At 42.7% G+C, this 20,356-nt stretch overlaps 1 protein-coding gene across 1 annotated transcript in view; it reads right to left on the reverse strand.

The window, feature by feature from the left end:
- LOC126237422 (hemocyanin-like) overlaps positions 1-20,356 on the reverse strand; it is a 211,524-nt gene that overhangs the window by 44,890 nt on the left and 146,278 nt on the right. The window contains exons 2-3 of the mRNA XM_049947531.1: positions 8,719-8,852; positions 3,975-4,313 (exon numbers count right to left, since the gene is read on the reverse strand). Of these exons, the coding sequence (XP_049803488.1) occupies positions 3,975-4,313; positions 8,719-8,852 (473 nt within the window). The remainder of the gene's footprint in view (positions 1-3,974; positions 4,314-8,718; positions 8,853-20,356) is intronic.

The following is a 20,356-nucleotide window of genomic DNA, read 5'->3' on the forward strand; positions in this document are numbered from 1 at the left end:
TAGGCCGTCTTCCGCTCACGTCCCAACATCGTGCAGCCCGCCTCCAGTGGTGTCGCGACAGGCGTGAATGGAGGGACGAATGGAGACGTGTCGTCTTCAGCGATGAGAGTCGCTTCTGCCTTGGTGCCAATGATGGTCGTATGCGTGTTTGGCGCCGTGCAGGTGAGCACCACAATCAGGACTGCATACGACCGAGGCACACAGGGCCAACACCCGGCATCATGGTGTGGGGAGCGATCTCCTACACTGGCCGTACACCACTGGTGATCGTCGAGGGGACACTGAATAGTGCACGGTACATCCAAACCGTCATCGAACCCATCGTTCTACCATTTCTAGACCGGCAAGGGAACTTGCTGTTCCAACAGGACAATGCACGTTCGCATGTATCCCGTGCCACCCAACGTGCTCTAGAAGGTGTAAGTCAACTACCCTGGCCAGCAAGATCTCCGGATCTGTCCCCCATTGAGCATGTTTGGGACTGGATGAAGCGTCGTCTCACGCGGTCTGCACGTCCAGCACGAACGCTGGTCCAACTGAGGCGCCAGGTGGAAATGGCATGGCAAGCCGTTCCACAGGACTACATCCAGCATCTCTACGATCGTCTCCATGGGAGAATAGCAGCCTGCATTGCTGCGAAAGGTGGATATACACCGTACTAGTGCCGACATTGTGCATGCTCTGTTGCCTGTGTCTATGTGCCTGTGGTTCTGTCAGTGTGATCATGTGATGTATCTGACCCCAGGAATGTGTCAATAAAGTTTCCCCTTCCTTGGACAATGAATTCACGGTGTTCTTATTTCAATTTCCAGGAGTGTATCTTCTCGTTTTACATTTTCTGTGGGTTACATCAAAGCGTAACGTGTTCAAATGCCCAACACTTGTGAACAAGTTTTTCTTGTACTACAGTTTTTAAAAGTAATTCTTCATATATGTACATGTTAAACATTCGCCTTCTGCCTCTTCCCTTCTTCACCATTCTCCACAGCATGTTTGTTACTCTGTTGCTAATTCTTCTTCGAGCACTTTCTGTAAGTCAAGTAGTACCACGATGATAGCCTGTATTTTTCCTCATTCTTTCTTTTCTGTCCAGAGGAATGCTGTTTCCTTCTGTACATTTTGTACTTGAAATTTTTCATCATCTGGTAACTGTTCTCTTTTGCTTCTGTTTTTCTTCACATTCTTCTCGGCAGCAGTTTATGAGTGACATGTCAGACAGAACAGGCGTTGGTGCTGACATTAATACCCATGTGCTGCTTCGTCGGTGTTACAATAATAACACTTATCTTAAAATTCCGATGTGGTATTCAGTGTTTCAAAGGTTCTGGATATTAGATGAAATAATGTACGAACTGCAATACCCCCCCCCCCCCCCACTCGCTAATTTTAAGAGCTCGGAATATCTCGTCTTGTTGCTGTACAAGTTGTAAATAATCTTTCGATTTCTGTATTTTATCGCAGCTCTCTTGAGAGTTTCAAAGTATGGTGTCGTCCAAAGATCGCTGTGCCATACGAAAGTCGGCAACACTTATCGATACCACAGATTTTGTGACGGCTCGCTGCAATCCGCAACGACATTTGGACATATGAGAGGCTCTCCTGAACACCACTTCTCCCCTCTGAGAATATCAGGGCTCTCATGCTGATGTCAACATAGTTTAGAGGATGAAGATCTCACACTAGTTAATAACCTCAGCTATAGCAGTCTCCATCGTAGTGTAGGGCCAACAAGTAGTTAAACGAATTGTGAAGTTGTAAATGTTGAACACTGTACGGCATGAGAAGAGTTTGTAACTTAGTAATGCTTTCGTAATCAGTGACAGTTGTAAATTATCCAGCAATCCTGTGGCAAAGAACTTAAATAAATCCTTCATTCATTTACGTAATAAAATAAACTAATACTGGGCTTGTCAAAAATAGGGGACAGATTTCAGACGTATATTGTTTCCAAACTACAAGAGATAAAAACGCAATTCCAACGTTCCTGGTAAGAGTTTCTATCTTTTGTAGTTTGGTACCAATAGATGCTTGAAATCTAGTGCTTCTTCTTGAACAACCCTGTATTTCTTGTCTTATAGTTTGATGAGGCGTTTCGCAGAGTACGGCCACAGTGGTAGCCGGACGAAGGTGATTTCACCTGGACACAAAACAGAACGTGTGGTTCAGTCAACATAGTCAAAACATTTCTAAAAATATTGATTAGCGTTTCTTCAGTCTCCCTTCTACGGTATCTTCTAAGATAAGCCTATGGGTCAGTATGGCAGTGCAAAACCATGGTTAAGGACATACGAAGCCATTAATCTTGTAATACTACGAGGAAACATGAAGAAACATAAAATGAATGGAGAAAGAAAGCCCAAGAGAGAGAGGAAGGTATGGAAACTAAGTGGCAGTAAATACCGTAAAATGGGACGAGGAGAAAGAAACTATCGGTACACACGAGATGCTATTAACATCATGCGCACTAATGTGAACGACCTTAATTTTTAAATATCCCATTTTTTTGTGGAAGTATATACAAACGCGAACATTTTTGGTAATGTATTTTGTCGCTATAACTGGCATGGAATGAAACAACATGCTTTCTGTTACACGTGACTATCTATTTATTTGCACAGTTCGTATCATATGTTTAAAGCTCCATCATCAGGTGGATTTACGTTGATAAATATTACGTCTGTGATAATGGAGGTTGAAACCTCCGAAACACGTTGTGGAAATAAATAGTTAGTGGCTGGTGAAGATAAAGTTGTTGTTTCTTTCTATAACCGTGTCTTACTCTTCGCATATCCGGAAATGAAATAAAGTACGTGTGAGGCTGCAAACAAAGACCATATGAGCTCCCAACTGGCCTGCCTTATGGTCTCAGGAGGAGGATTTTGGAACATACTTATGGGGGGTAGGACGTCAAACGGGTCGACTTGGAGCAGGAGAGGCATCACAGGACATTTTAATTTCTAGTGTCTATACTTTTACAAATAAATTCATAAAACTTTGTCAGCATGACCAGGAAGGATTCAGGATTCACACTCATTGCAGTGCAAGTTCGAAAACATAACAAAGTAATTTTTTTTACGTGCAAAATTTCTCATCATTTTTTCACTTACTAATGGCTGCACTTGTTGCTATAGGTACATTTTTCTTCATAAATTAGTTTGGTCTATCGATTATTCACATAATTTTGAAGAGCATCCCTGTTGGTTTTCGAACATTTTCGAACACATTCTAAGTTGATTTCTGAACGAATCATAAGTTGATTGTTGAATGCGTGCGTACTGTACTCAAAGTACCCTCCGCCACACACCGTCAGGTGGCTTGCGGAGTATGGATGTAGATGTAGATGAATTTTGCACAGCATACATACCATACTTACAGGTGTATGAAACTCTAGAATTTATTTAATTTGTGGATAAACGAATGAGCTGTTGTATTTTAGAAAAAACACAAATTTTGTAGTTAATTACCTCAATTTTTACCACAGTTTTAATAGGTTTGGAAAATTCTAGAGTTCCATACGCCTTTAAGTATGGTTTGTATGCTGTGCAAAATTCATCTAAGAATCTCTCTTACTTATGAAGAAAAGTGTACATATAGCAACAAATGCTGCCATTAGTAAGTGAAAAAAATTATGAAATTTCACATGTAAAAAAAATTATTTCGTTATGTTTTACAACTTCCACTGCTATTAGTGTGAATTATGAATCCTTCCCGGTCATGCTGACAAAGTTTTATAAAATTATTTGTACCAGTACAGACAGTGGAAGGATGTAGGCTGCAGTACGTACTGGGAGATGAAGAAGCTTGCACGGGATAGAGTAGCATGGAGAGCTGCATCAAACCAGTCTCAGAACTGAAGACCACAACAACAACAACTGCCAGTGGAAATTGAAATGTCCTGTGGTGCCTCTCCTGCTCCAAGTCGGCCCGTTTGACGTCCTGCCCCCGTTAAAAGATATTAAGGAGCGTGTACTCACGAGCCGCATCCTGGCCTGGTAGGCTCGGCGCACGACGTCGGTGGTGAGGAACATGTGCGGCGTGATCTCGTAGGCGGGCGGCAGCGTGAGGCCGCGGCAGTCTCGCCGGTGCAGCAGCGCCACGCTGAGCGCGTACAGGAAGAGGCGCGGGTTGAGGCGGTCGCGCAGGAACACCGCCGTGCCCAGCAGCGTGTCGAAGTCGCGCGCCGCGTACAGCGCCTCGAACACCGCCACCATCTCCTCGCGGTGGCGCTCGTCGAACAGGCTGAACACCGCGTTCCTCGCCAGCGACCGCCCGGTCGACACGTAGCTACAGCACCGCCGCACCGCCTCCGGGTCCTGCGGGCACACACGGCCGACGTCTCAGCGCCCAGTGCACCTCTCCACATACCCACACCGCTGCCACACTGCTCACTGAGGTGACTGTGGAGCGACTCTTGTGCAGAAACGAGGCCCGGATCTAGGGGCGGCAGTGGGGGCAAACCGGGGTATCTACCCCGAGCGGTAATTTCAGAGGGCGCCAAATTCGTGTTCTTGAAGAAAAGACGTTGTTTCACAACGCACCTAGCATCCAGCACACTTTGGTCTATCGATTATTCACATAATTTTGAAGAGCATCCCTGTCGGTTTCCGAACATTTTTGAACACATTCTAAGTTGATTTCTGAACGAACCATAAGTTGATTTTTGCATGCGTGCGTACTGTACGTGGCGTCTCCGCCAGGGGGATTCCCCGTCGCATCCAGAAATAAGAAACTTTCTCGCAGACAAAATAGAGGACGAGTCCATGTGAGGTGAGCTGAATAAACCCGAACGGGTGAATGCCAATTCCTGTTTGGCACATCCAATAAACCACATACAAAGTTATAACTGAAACTTCCTGGCAGATTAAAACTGTGTGCCGGACCGAGACTCGAACTCGGGACCTTTACCTTTCGCGGCCAAGTGTTCGCAGGTGAGCTTCTGTGAAGTTTGGAAGGTAGGAGACGAGGTACTGGCGGAATTGAAGCTGCGAGGACGGGGCGTGAGTCGTGCTTGGTTGGTTGGTTTGGGGAAGGAGACCAGACAGCGAGGTCATCGGTCTCATCGGATTAGGGAAGGATGGGGAAGGAAGTCGGCCGTGCCCTTTGAAAGGAACCATCCCGGCATTTGCCTGGAGCGATTTAGGGAAATCACGGAAAACCTAAATCAGGATGGCCGGACGCGGGATTGAACCGTCGTCCTCCCGAATGCGAGTCCAGTGTCTAACCACTGCGCCACCTCGCTCGGTGTCGTGCTTGGGTAGCTCAGTTGGTAGAGCACTTGCCCGCGGAAGGCGATGGTCCCGAGTTCGAGTCTCGGTCCGGCACACAGTTTTAACCAGCGCACACTCCACAGTAGAGTGAAAATTCGCAGATTCTACCAGAGTGGGAATAAACGACTAACGGCAATAACAGGTAAAAAGATTACATATTATCTTTTCGGTATATCCATGAAAATGAAATTTTGACAGCAAATTATTGCCAGATCTCTACAGTGCTAAGGGCCAGTTATACAGTCCCTCGGTACAGTGCAGAAAGCGCGTTGTATGAATACGTAACATCTTCTGGGACCCAACCGCTGTAAGCCGTGGCTTAAACACAAAAGCAAAGTTGACACCTACAGAAGGAATTAACTACTACAACCTGACACTGCAAGAAGCAGCATGTTTTCAGCATTACATAGTGGTTTTTATGCTGGAATGTTAAACCCTCCACGTACTCCGATCCGCTGTTTTCAAGTTAACACTCAGACACCACTTCGAAATATAATCAACAAATAATCAGGGAAAGAACACCGACACCATATCCCTGTCTCTACCTCTTTGTTAACGCTTATGCAGTGTTATGGGATCCAGTTTCTTCAGAATTTGACGAACTTATTTGTGCAAATAATCCAGTTGGTGAAACATCCGCAACTCTGCATGGTAATAGAAACGGATATCACAGCTTCAATTATAAGGCCTCTATTTTTTAAATTTACGATCGGTTTTGGGCTGACAAATACCCATCATCAGCTGCAGTTAGCTGTGTACTGTGACCCCAAGGGTCGAAAGACTCTGTAGGCCGGAGGCGACCACCGCGAGCGAGCGTAGAGCATGTGTTGCCGATTGCCTTTCCTGTCACCACAGACGTCAGCGAACCTAAAAGAACGTACTTGTGTGCGCAATCCGTGTGTGTGTGTGTGTGTGTGTGTGTGTGTGTGTGTGTGTGTGTGTGGGCCGGCCGGAGGGACCGAGCGGTTCTAGGCGATTCAGTCTGGAACCGCGCGACCGCTACGGTCGCAGGTTCGAATCCTGCCTCGGGCATGGATGTGTCTGACGTCCTTAGGTTGGTAAGGTTTAAGTAGTTCTAAGTTCTAGGGGACTGATGACCTCAGAAGTTAAGTCCCGTAGTGCTCAGAGCAATTTGAACCATTTGTGTGTGTGTGTGCGTGCGCGCGCGCGCGCGCGCGCGCTCGTGTGTGTGTGTGTGTGTGTGTGTGTGTGTGTGTATTATTGTATGTTAACCGGTTGTGCGTCGTATTTTCCGAGGCAGACGTTAAGGAATAGCAAAGAATTAGCCTGACCGTAAAGCCGCTGAAAAACTAACCTCAAGCTGGATCATGTATCAGGCCAACAATCGTTACTCGGCCTCGTGTATTCGATACCGGTCTCGCTCACTTCCAATCTCGCCAGCCAGCTCGCCGTGCATTAAGCAGTACGAATAGCTATCAAATATTGGTAAGGAAAAGCGAACTGAACATTATTCCTCAAGATTGAGATCTCAGAATACATTCTTTTCTATAACGGCAGAAATTTAACTTTGAATTTTGCCTCAAACTTTGAGGAAACAAATTCTTGGGGGCTATCAACAGTTCACATAAAAGATATCATTATATGGAGAAATGGACTGACTCAGCAGAGAGATGAAATATGTCCACACTGATAGCAGTGAAATGTACTATGCGGAGAATTCCATCATCCTACTTACTGGTCCGCAGCATCCTCAGGTAAACATTGCTGATTCAAGCCTGTTAAGTACGAAGGAATGTTGTCCGTTTTAGTTCTTATATATATTCAGACGTTAGCATACAGTATTTTCCTCTTTGTACCACTGAGCAAACTTCGAAGCCAGAAATGGAAATGCGATGTAAGTGACTCCCTTTTCCAGAAATTTCTACCTATGTTTCATTCAGATCCTTGTATAGCATATTAACATTGACGTACTTTACTTTCATAATTCATATTTCGGCACCCAATCTGAAATTCCGCCGAAGTGAAATGTAATTATTGCAGTTTGAATGTACAACTTCAATTCTTTGTGAAAACAATTGCGTCATAATTTGCATTGAATGTTTGAATCGGTCCTCAATTCTCTGCTAGTGTTAACGTTCTCTGTCTACGTCCATTGCGTGTTTGAGTCCATGATTCTTCTCGCACCTTGAAATGACATGAAGTCCCATGCTTCTTTACAGAGCGTAGGGGAACGATGCGGGAGACCCGCACCGCCTTACTAGCCAAGGTCCTAATGGAGGTGGTTTGCCGTTGCCTTCCTCCGACCGTAATGGGGATGAATGATGATGATGAAGACGACACAACAACACCCAGTCATCTCGAGGCAGGAAAAATCCGTGACCCCGCCGGGAATCGAACCCGGGACCCCGTGCTCGGGAAGCGAGAACGCTACCGCGAGACCACGAGGGGCGGACCCTCTGGCACCTTACTACTCTACAAATATTGTATCTAGGCTACGTTCCTGATTCCTGTTGCTCCCTGTAAGCAGTACGAGTAAGGAATCCAACTAAGATATGTCAGCATAATGCGAAACTGAAAATTGGCGATAACCAGTTGTTTCAAACGAGAGTCAAAAATCAAACAGGCAAAACAGAAACATATTTTTATAATCTGATGTTCGATACAGAATAACAGAGTTCAACAGATTACAATCCTGTGGTGATAAAATTTTTCTGCTCTGCTATTGTTCGCAGCTTAGGAGGCAAAAGCGTAACAGCCAAATATTAGGAATAACAGGAAGAATGTTTCGTTTAGCCTTTATCTGTGCAGCAAGTTGACAGCAGCTAAAGACCCACGCGCTCATATAAATTCCTCTACAACTGAACACACACAGAACTGCTCTGCGAATGTAAAAATTTCAAATTGCACCTAGAACGTGTAGGTTTCTATGTAGCACGTTAGGTGAGCCAGTTCAAGGTCGTAGGGAGACCAGATCATGACAATTCTAATACGATGACGCATAGTGAAGTATTTTGGTGTTCATCCCAACGTTTGCATTGATTACATCTTCGCTGTTATACATCTGTTAATTTACAGCTGCAAATGATATGAAAACCGTCAACTGAGTAAGGGAAAAAATTGGACATGCTGAGCTCTACATCTGCAGTTAATCAGTATAAACAAGGGCGGAACCAGAGAGGTGCAGGAGAGGAAAACTGCAACCCCCCCCCCCCCTCCCCAGGCACACACACCCCTCTAGAAAAAAGTCTTTGTGAATCGAACTTGTATCCTGTCCCACCAAACACATAGAGTGTCAATGCAATATCGGTTTGTATGGAAACAGGAGCTTTTAGTGGATGTTGAATAGTAGCAACTGTACTTAAGAGACATTTGTCGTGAGATCTCTGTCAGTCGTCGGTAAACTAACTTGAGTTGCCTTTTGTCTACAAAGTTGTCCGTCTATTTCTCTCAGGCATATTCACAGAGCACGTCCTCATTCGTCTGAACTTACCGAGTACTTCTCGAGGTTGTTGAGCGGTACATAAGAGTTCTTGATGCTGACGAGGTCGGGGTCTGCCACGGGCTGGCCGATGTGTTTGAGCAGCTTCAGAACCAGCAGCTGTCTCTTCAGGAACACTCCATCGGCTGCAACAGTGGAATACTCAAGTGAACTCACTCCAGCAAACATAGGCAAACATGGCACTCAGAAAAACCTGCAGAGAAATAAATTGCGAATAGCATCCTCACAAAATTAATCAAGACCAAATTAAACACACACACACACACACACACTCAGGCTGTAACAGGATGTTAATGAGCAAAAGTGTAGATACTTTTTATATGTGGTATCAGCACCTTAATATGTACACATGCCGGCCGAAGTGGCCGTGCGGTTAAAGGCGCTGCAGTCTGGAACCGCAAGACCGCTACGGTCGCAGGTTGTGCCTCGGGCATGGATGTTTGTGATGTCCTTAGGTTAGTTAGGTTTAACTAGTTCTAAGTTCTAGGGGACTCATGACCTCAGCAGTTGAGTCCCATAGTGCTCAGAGCCATTTGAACCACTTTTTATGTACACATATTAGCCTGTTGGTTGTTTTTTCTCTGCGTCGAACAGTCTTCCCACAAGCAGTTCACAAACGTTACGACTTGATGTTCTCTGCATGGCCGTACCTGGGCCGCAAAGTCAACAGCGCCTGTCAGTATGGACTAATGGTTTCGTGTCCAGGTGTCTGCACCTCAACACCTGATCTGTTGCCCAGCGGAAAATAATCATTAACGGCTTGCTCTTGCCACATATACTCAGACGTATTAACCAACAGCGAGTGTACTACTTAAGACTGAAAATGCCGCAATGATGTAATGTTGATCAGTACACCGTCATCATTAGAAATATCTGCACTTATAACCTTTACACATGGAGAGAATTAAATAAATTTCTTATCACCGTACATCTCAACGATCAATAACTGATTTCTTGTAATCATTTGGTCATTAAATGACTTGATTGTTCACAAAAAAGAAGAGAAGAAATTTAACGAGCTGGTATTGAAATTGCTTCAACAAAGGAGCTAAGTAACCTACGTTACTACAAACTTGCAGCGTTTGTTCGACCTGAAAGCCTGTCAGCCACTCAGAATCCTGTGTTCTGATTTCGAAGATGGTTGAGTATACACCGATCATTGCCCCGTTCAACAGTTCAACAGAGGAAGCTCCCATAGGATTCGTCCTGATCCACTCCCCCTCCCCCACCCCTATTCTTATGTCTTTAACAGTCGAACATCTAAGTGGATAGTATACTGTTTAGATGTTACCTGAATGTATACTTACTCAGTTTTCACTAGTTTCACTGCTTACGCAATGCATAATGGAACGCAGCAGTCTAGGCTAGAAGAATAAATAACACGCTAAACCTTTCGTTTCCTCTTTCCCTGCTGAAACACATGAGAGCGGGGCTGGTCTCACAGAATACCGATCTAATCCCTGTTCTCTAATTACTTCTATCTGCGCATGCTTTACGAAAATCCATCTTTGTGTGCCCTTTCTCTGCCTGCGGAAAATCCTACAAATTGTATGGTGGACAATATGAGGGTAAGTGAATAGCTTAATTTTCAGTTTCGACAGACACATCCACGCAAAGAAGATATAAGCATCAATTATTTCAAAATCGATCGTTTTACGATATTGCTGTCACACTTGATACAAATCCTCTAATCTCTGTTCCTGTAGACGCTGCCTACGTTCATCGCGTGTTTGCCTACATTACACTTCCCAGGCACAAATTCGGTTGTTGTGTCCGTGATTCCTCCTGCACTATAGGACTTTACAAATACTGTGTCGAAGCAACATTCCTGATTCCTGTTGCACCTCACCGCTGTTGCGTTTCAAACACCTCATAACTCATTTTCATCGACACGCAGGGCACACAGAACTATCTTTTCCACACAACAGCGGAAAATTAAAAAAAAGGTATACAATACACTAGAAATGACCGGTAGTAGCCCCTACGTCATCACTGGCCTCACCACAAACGGTATCAATACTGTAACAATGAAATTGTTAGTAACTGGAGAAATAACTAAGTCATAACAGAATGTTGAATCTTATTTCACTCCACCGTTTGTTGGAATGACATAAACAGTCTTATCTGTCTTTGGTTTTATGAATGTTTCTCATAAAATTTTTGTTTTAATTCACTACAGTGCTACTGTGTCCAGCATTGACATAAATTACAAGAAAAGTTCATTCATGCTTTCCTAAATATTTATGAATTCGACTTGCTTGACAGCATCAGCGTACTTATGGTTCTACCTGTGGTAAGTTTATGTTACGTAAGCCTCGCATGGTAGTGTCTCTGGGAAACGTATTATATTGTGTAACATAAGCTCACCACAGGTAGAACCCTAAGTACGTTGATGCTGTCAACCAAGTCAAATTTTGACCCCAAAGTGATTCTAGCAACTTTATGTCGATAAAACGCAAAATATTTTCACAAAAATAATAATGAGTTATTGAAACACTCGTGTACAATATTGAAATTACAACTCCATAGTTTCTTCCTACAATTAAGTTATGTATAAGTTGTAATTATCTACTAGCTATGTTTGTAAAATCAAAACATATATATTGTTTAGCTTTTTATTTCCAAAAATTATTTTAACACAAAATATTCATTTACCACATATGACGTTAAATACTGTAATTAATTAATCTTGAAAATGTCATAGTGGCTTGAAAAATAGGTAAGCCATACTCATCTGACCAAAATTCACTCCAAGGTTTCCCACTTACCTTATATAAGCCAGCTTTTATTAATAGACCGAAGAATGCCTGGAGTTCTGTAGAGTCAAGTTCAGTCCAGCGTTCAATATACGGGTATATAATTTTACTGTCATCTGCACGATTATTGATAGGCATTAGTATCACATTCTGCATGTGACTGGTGATAAAACCTCTGAGACGGTCTGTCCACGTCTGTAATTTTTGTCTATGAAGACGTACAATATGTGCAATTTCACTTATTGCATTTATTGCAATCTGCTTGCGCACATCAGGTGGTACTGAGTCCTATGTTATCTGTCCGCTTCTAGATAAAAAAGTTGGCGCACTTGTTTCCCGAATACCATTATCATCTTCTTCACATTAACAAACATCACATTCGTCTCTGATCTGTGTATCCCTCTCTGTCATATCTACTCCAACGTCACTCTCATCCTCATTTACAGAAATTGATTCATTGTCACAGTCTGCTGAAGCCAGACCGAGACTATAGCCTCTTTCAAAACGTGTAGCAAACACAATTCATAGCTGTGAATTTGTCATAACACTGTACATGTATATATTTTACACAAATTGCTTGAAACAACCGACATATAAATGTCGGTTTAGAAGGTGCATTGTTGCCAACTTTTGATTTTCGTAATAAAGTTGAAATATAATATTGAAAATCGCATATTGTATATCTGGGGTATTTTCTGACCACATTGTAAAAAATTCAAGTTGAACTATGAGCTGTGATGTTACCATAAAATTTACGAGTATAATAAAATGTCCATAAAAATCATATCTGGAGGATGAGAAGTCTACGTCCACCTGAATTATGTATGTTGTTGTTGTGGTCTTCAGTCCTGAGACTGGTTTGATGCAGCTCTCCATGCTACTTTATCCTGTGCAAGCTTCTACTGCAACCTACATCCTTCTGAATCTGCTTAGTGTATTCATCTCTTGGTCTCCCTCTACGATTTTTACCCTCCACGCTGCCCTCCAATGCTAAATTTGTGATCCCTTGATGCCTCAGAACATGTCCTACCAACCGATCCCTTCTTCTAGTCAAGTTGTGCCACAAACTTCTCTTCTCCCCAATCCTATTCAACACCTCCTCATTAGTTATGTGATCTACCCATCTAATCTTCAGCATTCTTCTGTAGCACCACATTTCGAAAGCTTCTATTCTCTTCTTTTCCAAACTATTTATCGTCCATGTTTCACTTCCATACATGGCTACACTCCATACAAATACTTTCAGAAACGACTTCCTGACACTTAAATTTATACTCGATGTTAACAAATTTCTCTTCTTCAGAAACGTTTTCCTTGCCATTGTCAGTCTACATTTTATATACTCTCTACTTCGACCATCATCAGTTATTTTGCTCCCCAAATAGCAAAACTCCTTTACTACTTTAAGTGTCTCATTTCCTAATCTAATTCCCTCAGCATCACCCGATTTAATTTGACTACATTCCATTATCCTCGTTTTGCTTTTGTTGATGTTCATCTTATATCCTCCTTTCAAGACACTGTCCATTCCGTTCAACTGCTCTTCCAAGTCCTTTGCTGTCTCTGACAGAATTACAATGTCATCGGCGAACCTCAAAGTTTTTACTTCTTCTCCATGAATTTTAATACCTACTCCGAATTTTTCTTTTGCTTCCTTTACTGCTTGTTCAATATACAGATTGAATAACATCGGGGAGAGGCTACAACCCTGTCTCACTCCTTTCCCAACCACTGCTTCCCTTTCATGCCCCTCGACTCTTATAACTGCCATCTGGTTTCTGAATTACGTAAAAGAATGATAAATTTTACGACTATAATCAAAAGTCCATGGAAATCGTATCTGGAGGTTAAGAAGTCTGCATCCACATTAAAACTGTTACTTTGTTGCTAAACGAGCCTTGGTGTCTAAAAAGACCCCAGACACCATTAATGAGGGCTAATGAGGAAGCCTTGGTCACCGAAAAATATCGTAAACATGGAGGTATTGAACACGATGTCATTGACCTGTTAACTCGAGCGAAAATTATATGCCTAATGGTCCTCATAACGCATCGATTATTTTGAGATTTGGGTAAAAGTTCGTACTTTTTTCGTTGTAATGTGACCCGCGATGATGACATGGTTGCTGTTGCTGCGCCTACAGATAGGCCACCCACGTGGCCCGTGACTTACCCTTGTCTTCTGGGACGGGGACAGCTACCACGCATGCGCAGAGCGCGGCCACGGCGAGGAGCAGCTTCATGGCGGCGAAGCGCTGGGTCGCCGGTCACCTGGCCGCTGCGCCGTATATAGCGGCCGTGGGCCGTGCGCACCGCCCACCCGCCGGGCCGTCTGCACGCGCCGAGCGCACCTCAGGGCTTCAAATAGTCAACGTCCAGCCGCTGACGGCCTGTTCAACGCAATCACAGCACCTGCTTACTCGTTTCACATAGCGATACAGTCCTTCGAATGTGGGAGTACCACTAACTTAACATTAAACAGCACTGTTTAAGTGTGGACATGATTACACTTGCGAGATGCTTTTAATGATTTCCACAGCGAAATTCTGTCTCGAAATATGGCAGAAAACCAAAATAGATTCAGGTCATACAAGAAGCACACCAGTGGCAAGACACAATCAATACCTTCACTGCGCGATAACAACGGTGAAGTCACTGATGACAGTGCCACTAAAGCATAGTTATCAAACACGGTTTTCCGAAACTCCTTCACCAAAGAAGACGATGTAAATATTCCTTAATTCCAATCAAGAACAACTGCCAATATGAGAAACATATAAATAGATATCCTCAGTGTAACAAACACGTGCGGTTCTAGGCGCTACAGTCTGGAACCGCGCGACGGCTACGGTTTCAGGTTCGAATCCTGCCTCGGGCATGGATGTGTGTGACGTTCTTAGGTTAGTTAGGTTTAATTAGTTCTTAGGCGATTGATGACCTCAGAAGTTAAGTCGCATACTGCTCAGAGCCATTTTTTTGTAACAAAGCAACTTAAATCACTTAATAAAGGCAGATTGTATACCAGTCATGTTCCTGATAAAATAGCTCCATATTTAGCAATTATATACAACCACTCGCTCACAGAAAGACGCGTACCTAAAGACTGGAAAATTGCTCAAGTCACACCAATACCCAAAAAGGGAATTAGGAGTAATCCGCTGAATTACAGGCGTATATCACTAACGTCGATTTGCAGTCGAGTTTTAGAACATATACTGCATTCGAAGAGCCGGCCTTTGCGGTTCTAGGCGCTTCAGACCGGAACCGCGCTGCTGCTACGTTCGCAGGTTCGAATCCTGCCTCGGGTATGGCTGGTGTGCTGTCCTTAGGTTAGTTAGGTTTAAGTAGTTCTAAGTCTAGGGGACTGATGACCTCAGATGTTAAGTCCCATAGCGCTCAGAGCCATTTGAACCATTTTGTATTCGAACATTTTGAAGTACCTCGAAGAAAATGATTCATTGACATATAGTCAGTTCGGATTCAGAAAATATCTTTCTTGTGATACTCATGAAGTAACAAGTGCTATCGACAGGCGATGTCAAATTTATTCCATATTTTTAGATTTCCAGAAGGTTTCGAAACCGTTCCTTACAAGCGTCTTCTAATCAAACTGCGTGCCTACGGAGTATCGCCTCAGTTGTGCGACTGGATTCGTAATTTCCTGTCAGAAAGGTCACAGTTCGTAGTAATAGACGGAAAGTCATCGCGTAAAACAGAAGTAATATCCGGCGTTCCCCAAGGAAGTGTTATAAGCCCTCTATTGTTCCTGATCTATATTAACGACATATGAGACAATCTCAGTAGCCTTCTGAGACTGTTTGCAGATGATGCTGTCATTTACCGTCTTGTAAAGACATCAGATGATCAAAACGACTTGCAAAATGATAAATAAGATATCTGTATGGTGCGAAAAGTGGCAATTGGCCCTGAATGAAGAACAGTGCGAAGTTATTCACATGAGTACTAAAAGAAATCAGCTAAATTTCGATTACGCGATAAGTCACACAAATCTGAGGGCTGTAAATTCAACTAAATACTTAGGGATTACAATTACAAATAGCCTAAATTGAAACGATCACATAGATAACACTGTGGGTAGAGCAAACCAAAGACTGCGATTCATTGGCAGAACACTTTGAAGGTGCAACAGGTCTACCAAAGAGACTGCTTACACTACGCTTGACCGCCCTATTCTGGAGTACTGTTGTGCGGTGTGGGATCCGCATCAGGTGGGACTGACGGATGACATCGAAAAAGTACAAAGAAGGGCAGCTCGTTTTGTATTACCGCGAAATAGGGGAGATAGTGTCACAGACGTGACACGTGAACTGGAGTGGCAATCATTAAAACAAAGGCGTTTTTCGTTGCGACGGGATTTTCTTATGAAATTTCAATCACCAGTTTTCTCTTCCGATTGCGAAAACATTCTGTTTGCACCCACCTCCATAGGGAGAAATGATCATCACGATAAAATAAGAGAAATCAGGCCTCGCACGCAAAAATTTAAGTGCTCGTTTTTCCCGCGTGCCGTTCGAGAGTGGAACGGTAGAGACAGCTTGAAGGTGGATCATTGAACCCTCTGCCAGGCACTTTATTGTGAATAGCAGAGTAATGACGTAGATGTAGATGAGATGTAGACACAATAAACAGCGGTGACTTCATATCATCTACGAGAGTAACAGTAATACTAACCGCTTCCGCACCATCACCCGCAAAATTTCTTATCCTCATCAGTGGATATTAATCTTTTGTACACCACAGGGTCTCCCAGGTGATATAGACAATAATCTGGGATAGGACAGGAACGACCATTTGTAGAAGAAAGTCCAGTAAACATCGGCGTTTAAATGCACGCTTTGAGAGCTATGAGCGCTTATTCACCTTCGATACTGTGAAACAAAATCTCTTCTACTGCAAGCTCTTTGCTTGCCGTATTTTGAGAGGAGGTACTATGAATGCAAACAACAAAAAGTTTACCAGTGAACATGCATACCTTCAGAGCTATGAGTATTTATTCAGTAGACGAGAAGTGTTTCGTATTAGTGAAGATGAAATAGTGCTAATAGCTCTTAAGATATGCACTTTAGAGCGCTTGTTTACTGGAATTTTTTTATTGTTTTGGTCCATACTACAACTTCTCGCAATATGGAAAGCAAATAGCTTTCAATAGAAGAGATTTCTTTCACACTATCGAAAATGAAGAAGTGCTCATATCCATTAACGTACGAATCTTGGAGCCCATGTTCAGACGGTTTTGCTTCGCATGATCGTTCCCGCCATATCGCTGAATATTGATCAATCGTCCTGGCACACTCCGTATTTATTTTGAGAAGATGGTGTCCCAATACTCGCATGTGTTTAAAAATGTAATACTCGTAGTTCAAAACCGCTAAAAAAATCTTTATTACATCCAGTTTCAGTCTTTAGACTGCCACCCCGTATTCTGTGTACGAAAGGTGAGAATATGTGAAATGCATGTAATATTTAACTGTCGAAAACTCACGTAATGAGATATCACATACTTAAATAAAATATTTAATATAGCTTACACAGTGATGTAAAACAAACAGCGTAAACAACATAAATTTTTCTGTAAGTCACTGAAATTAAAAATACATCACACAAAGTGAAACTACAGACAGTGTTTATACACAGTACATGATCAATAATAAAATTTGTTTGTTACATTTCGTTATAGTATAAACAACCTAATATATTTTACAATGCTAAAGTATGAAAGCTACACCATGACAGAAATCAAGGAGACATATCGTTCACAAAGTTCCTGGCTCGCTAGAAGAAAATAGTGATGATGATGATGATGCCACTGTATCAATGCATCGTACTGATGCAAAGAAATGCGGAAGTGCGGGCGGGGGGGGGGGGTTGACGGAAATTGGGGGGAGGGGCGCTTGCCTGCCCCCTTCCCCCAGCAGAAATCTGTGCCACAGTCTCATTATTCATAATAGAATTCACACCCATTTCTAGAAATGATTCTATGTCATGCTACTAAATCCCAGATTTAGTAATGGTAAGGGCAATGGCAAACACTGTGGCTTGAGCAAGTAGTGTGGGACTTGGGTTTGTTTGGTTATCAGGCTGTCCACGTTAAATTACAGCGTTATCCAAACGCGGCGGCAATTTCGGTGTTCTTTCTCAGTCATGGTGGATATTTAGAGAACATTGCCAAAATGTGACCTGAGATCTTTTCAACACAGTACAAGATCCAGGCGTCTTGTTAGCTATCGTACATGGCCGCAGCAAAGTAAAGTTTGAAAGCAAACACAGACAATTTCTCCTTGACAACTCCTTCCATTCCGTAGAAGAATTTCTATTATTGTTAGGGGGAAAAGGTGGTGTGTGGAAAGTACTAACATCTGTACATTTAAAAAAAGAAAAAAAAGAACTTATAAATTTTGAGCTTGTAACCATATGTACAAATTAATTTGCGATGTGAACGTAAAATGACTCGTTCCACTTCATTACAATTTATCATGCGAAATAATAAATGGAACATGAAACCAACTGACTAACTACATGACAATGTATCAAACTGAGGTCACGAGGACTGTATTCGTCCAGTTCCAGGTTGTTAATAGTTGGTTCTACTGATGAAATTGAGCGTTCTTTGGAAGATTTCTCACAGTTGTCTCGACGGATGCCGGCCTCTGTTACATTTTACCCTAACAACCCAAAAACAGATAGCTTTCAAAATATATCTTATCGAGCTTATGTTATGACAATTAATATTGAAAAAAGAAGCCTTAAAATTAACGAAATAAATCCATCCGACAGAGCTGATGTGAAGTTTTATAATCAAACAAAAGCATCAAAGCTGAATACGCATTTTTGCTACCCTCATTTCCTGTTTCTGCAATTGAAGGAGTATCAAACAGAGGCACTTTTTTTAGGGTTATTTTTAACGGGATCGAATAGGATTCTTCCAAGAACGCTAATTCTTTTTCATCTCAGGTTTTTAGTTTCGTGTATCAACCCACCATTACTGACGTATGAATAAAAATACGTTTTGTCAATATTTTATTACTTTATTACGTAACTAGTTGAATTTAACGACCTTAAAAATGTTCTTTAGTAGACGATAATCAAATACGATTACCTTTTAGGTGTGAAAGTAATCTTTGCTATTTGACGCCATAGGATTTATATCACCAAGTAAGACTGTTTCAGTGTATTATGTGAGTAGTATGTGTCATCATATTACGTGACATCATACTACGTGAGTTTTAGATACCATTGCATTGAGAGTAAAATCTGGGATGCATTTCATGTGTTTTCTCCTACGACATACCCGATAGCCGATGATGCCCTGATTTCGCAAAAAGTGGTTCAACTGGCTCTAAGCACTATGGGACTTAACATCGGGGTCATCAGTCCCCTAGACTTAGAACTACTTAAACCTAAGTAACCTAAGGACATCTGACACATCCATGCCCGAGGTAGGATTCGAACCTCCGATCATAGCAGCAGCGCGGTTCCGGACTGAAGCGCCTAGAACCGCTCGGCCAAAGAGGCCAGCTTCTGATTTCGCACTTGTAATTTACATCCCATTAACTACAAACATAGAGTCTGATAATGACCAATTTGTAATAGTAAGTTTCTGTTAAAAATATGTTACTCTGTTATATTCGCCGGCCGCGGTGGTCAAGCGATTCTAGGCGCTCAGTCAGGAACCACGCGACTGCTACGGTCGCAGGTTCGAATCCTGCCTCGGGCATGGATGTGTGTGATGTCCTTAGGTTAGCTAAGTTCTAGGGGACTTATGACCACAGATGTTGAGTCCCATAGCGCTCAGAGCCATTTGAACCATTTGTTATATTCAAATGTGGTCATTATCAGCCTCCAAGTTCTTAGTTCCCAATCAAAACGTCCCGAGACTAGGGACAGAACTTCGCCACTGCTTAAATTTCGAACAAACGTCGTCGCCAATGGCGGCCGAAGCCTTCCGCGTAAGAAGGCACCATCATTCTGCCTACTGCTTTGTCAAAGAGGACGGAGGGCCGGACAGAAGATGAGGCTACTCTCCTGGGGTGGGAAACTGTCCCTAAAAGCAGGAAGAATCAGCGATGATAAAGACAACGGGATACACAAGGCAATGGATGGTAATACAGGACCCATAATGTGTATCCACAATACATGTGGCATGTTAGTGAACAAGTCTCTTGATGACCTCTCCACTGGCAAAAGATTCCGGATCCCATTCAGATCTGCAGGAGGGGACCGCCAAGGGGGAGGTAATCCGAAGAAAAATATTGAAAAACCAACGAACGGGCAACGTTCTAAGAGTCGTGGCGTGGAATTTCAGAAGTTTGAACGTAGTTGGAAAGCTAGATAATCTAAAAGGACAAATACAAATGCTCAAACTAGATATAGTGGGGGATCAGTGCAGTGAAACGGAAAGAGGACAAGTATTTCTGGTCAGACGAGTATAGGGTGGTAACAATAGGAGCAGAAATGGTATAAGGGTGTAGGATTCGTTATGAACACGAAGGTAGGGCAGAGAGTAAGTTACTGTGAACAGTTCAATGATAGCGTTGTTCTCATCAGAATCGACAGTTGACCAATACCGACAACAATAGTTCGGGTATACATGACGACGTCGCAGGTAGAAAATGGAATGCAGTTGTAGGGGAAGGAGTAGAAGAAATGGTTACCAGAGAATAGAGGCTTGGTGCTAGGAATGAGAGAGGAGAAAGACTAATTGAATTATCCAATAAATTTTAGCTAGTAATATCGAATATTCTTTTCAAGTACCACAAGAGGAGAAGGTATACTTCGAAAACTCCGGGAAATACAGGAAGATTTCAATTATATTACATCATGGTCAGGCAGAGGTTCCAAAATCAGATATTGGAT

Source organism: Schistocerca nitens, chromosome 2 (assembly GCF_023898315.1).
Source record: "Schistocerca nitens isolate TAMUIC-IGC-003100 chromosome 2, iqSchNite1.1, whole genome shotgun sequence".
NCBI lineage: Eukaryota > Metazoa > Arthropoda > Insecta > Orthoptera > Acrididae > Schistocerca > Schistocerca nitens.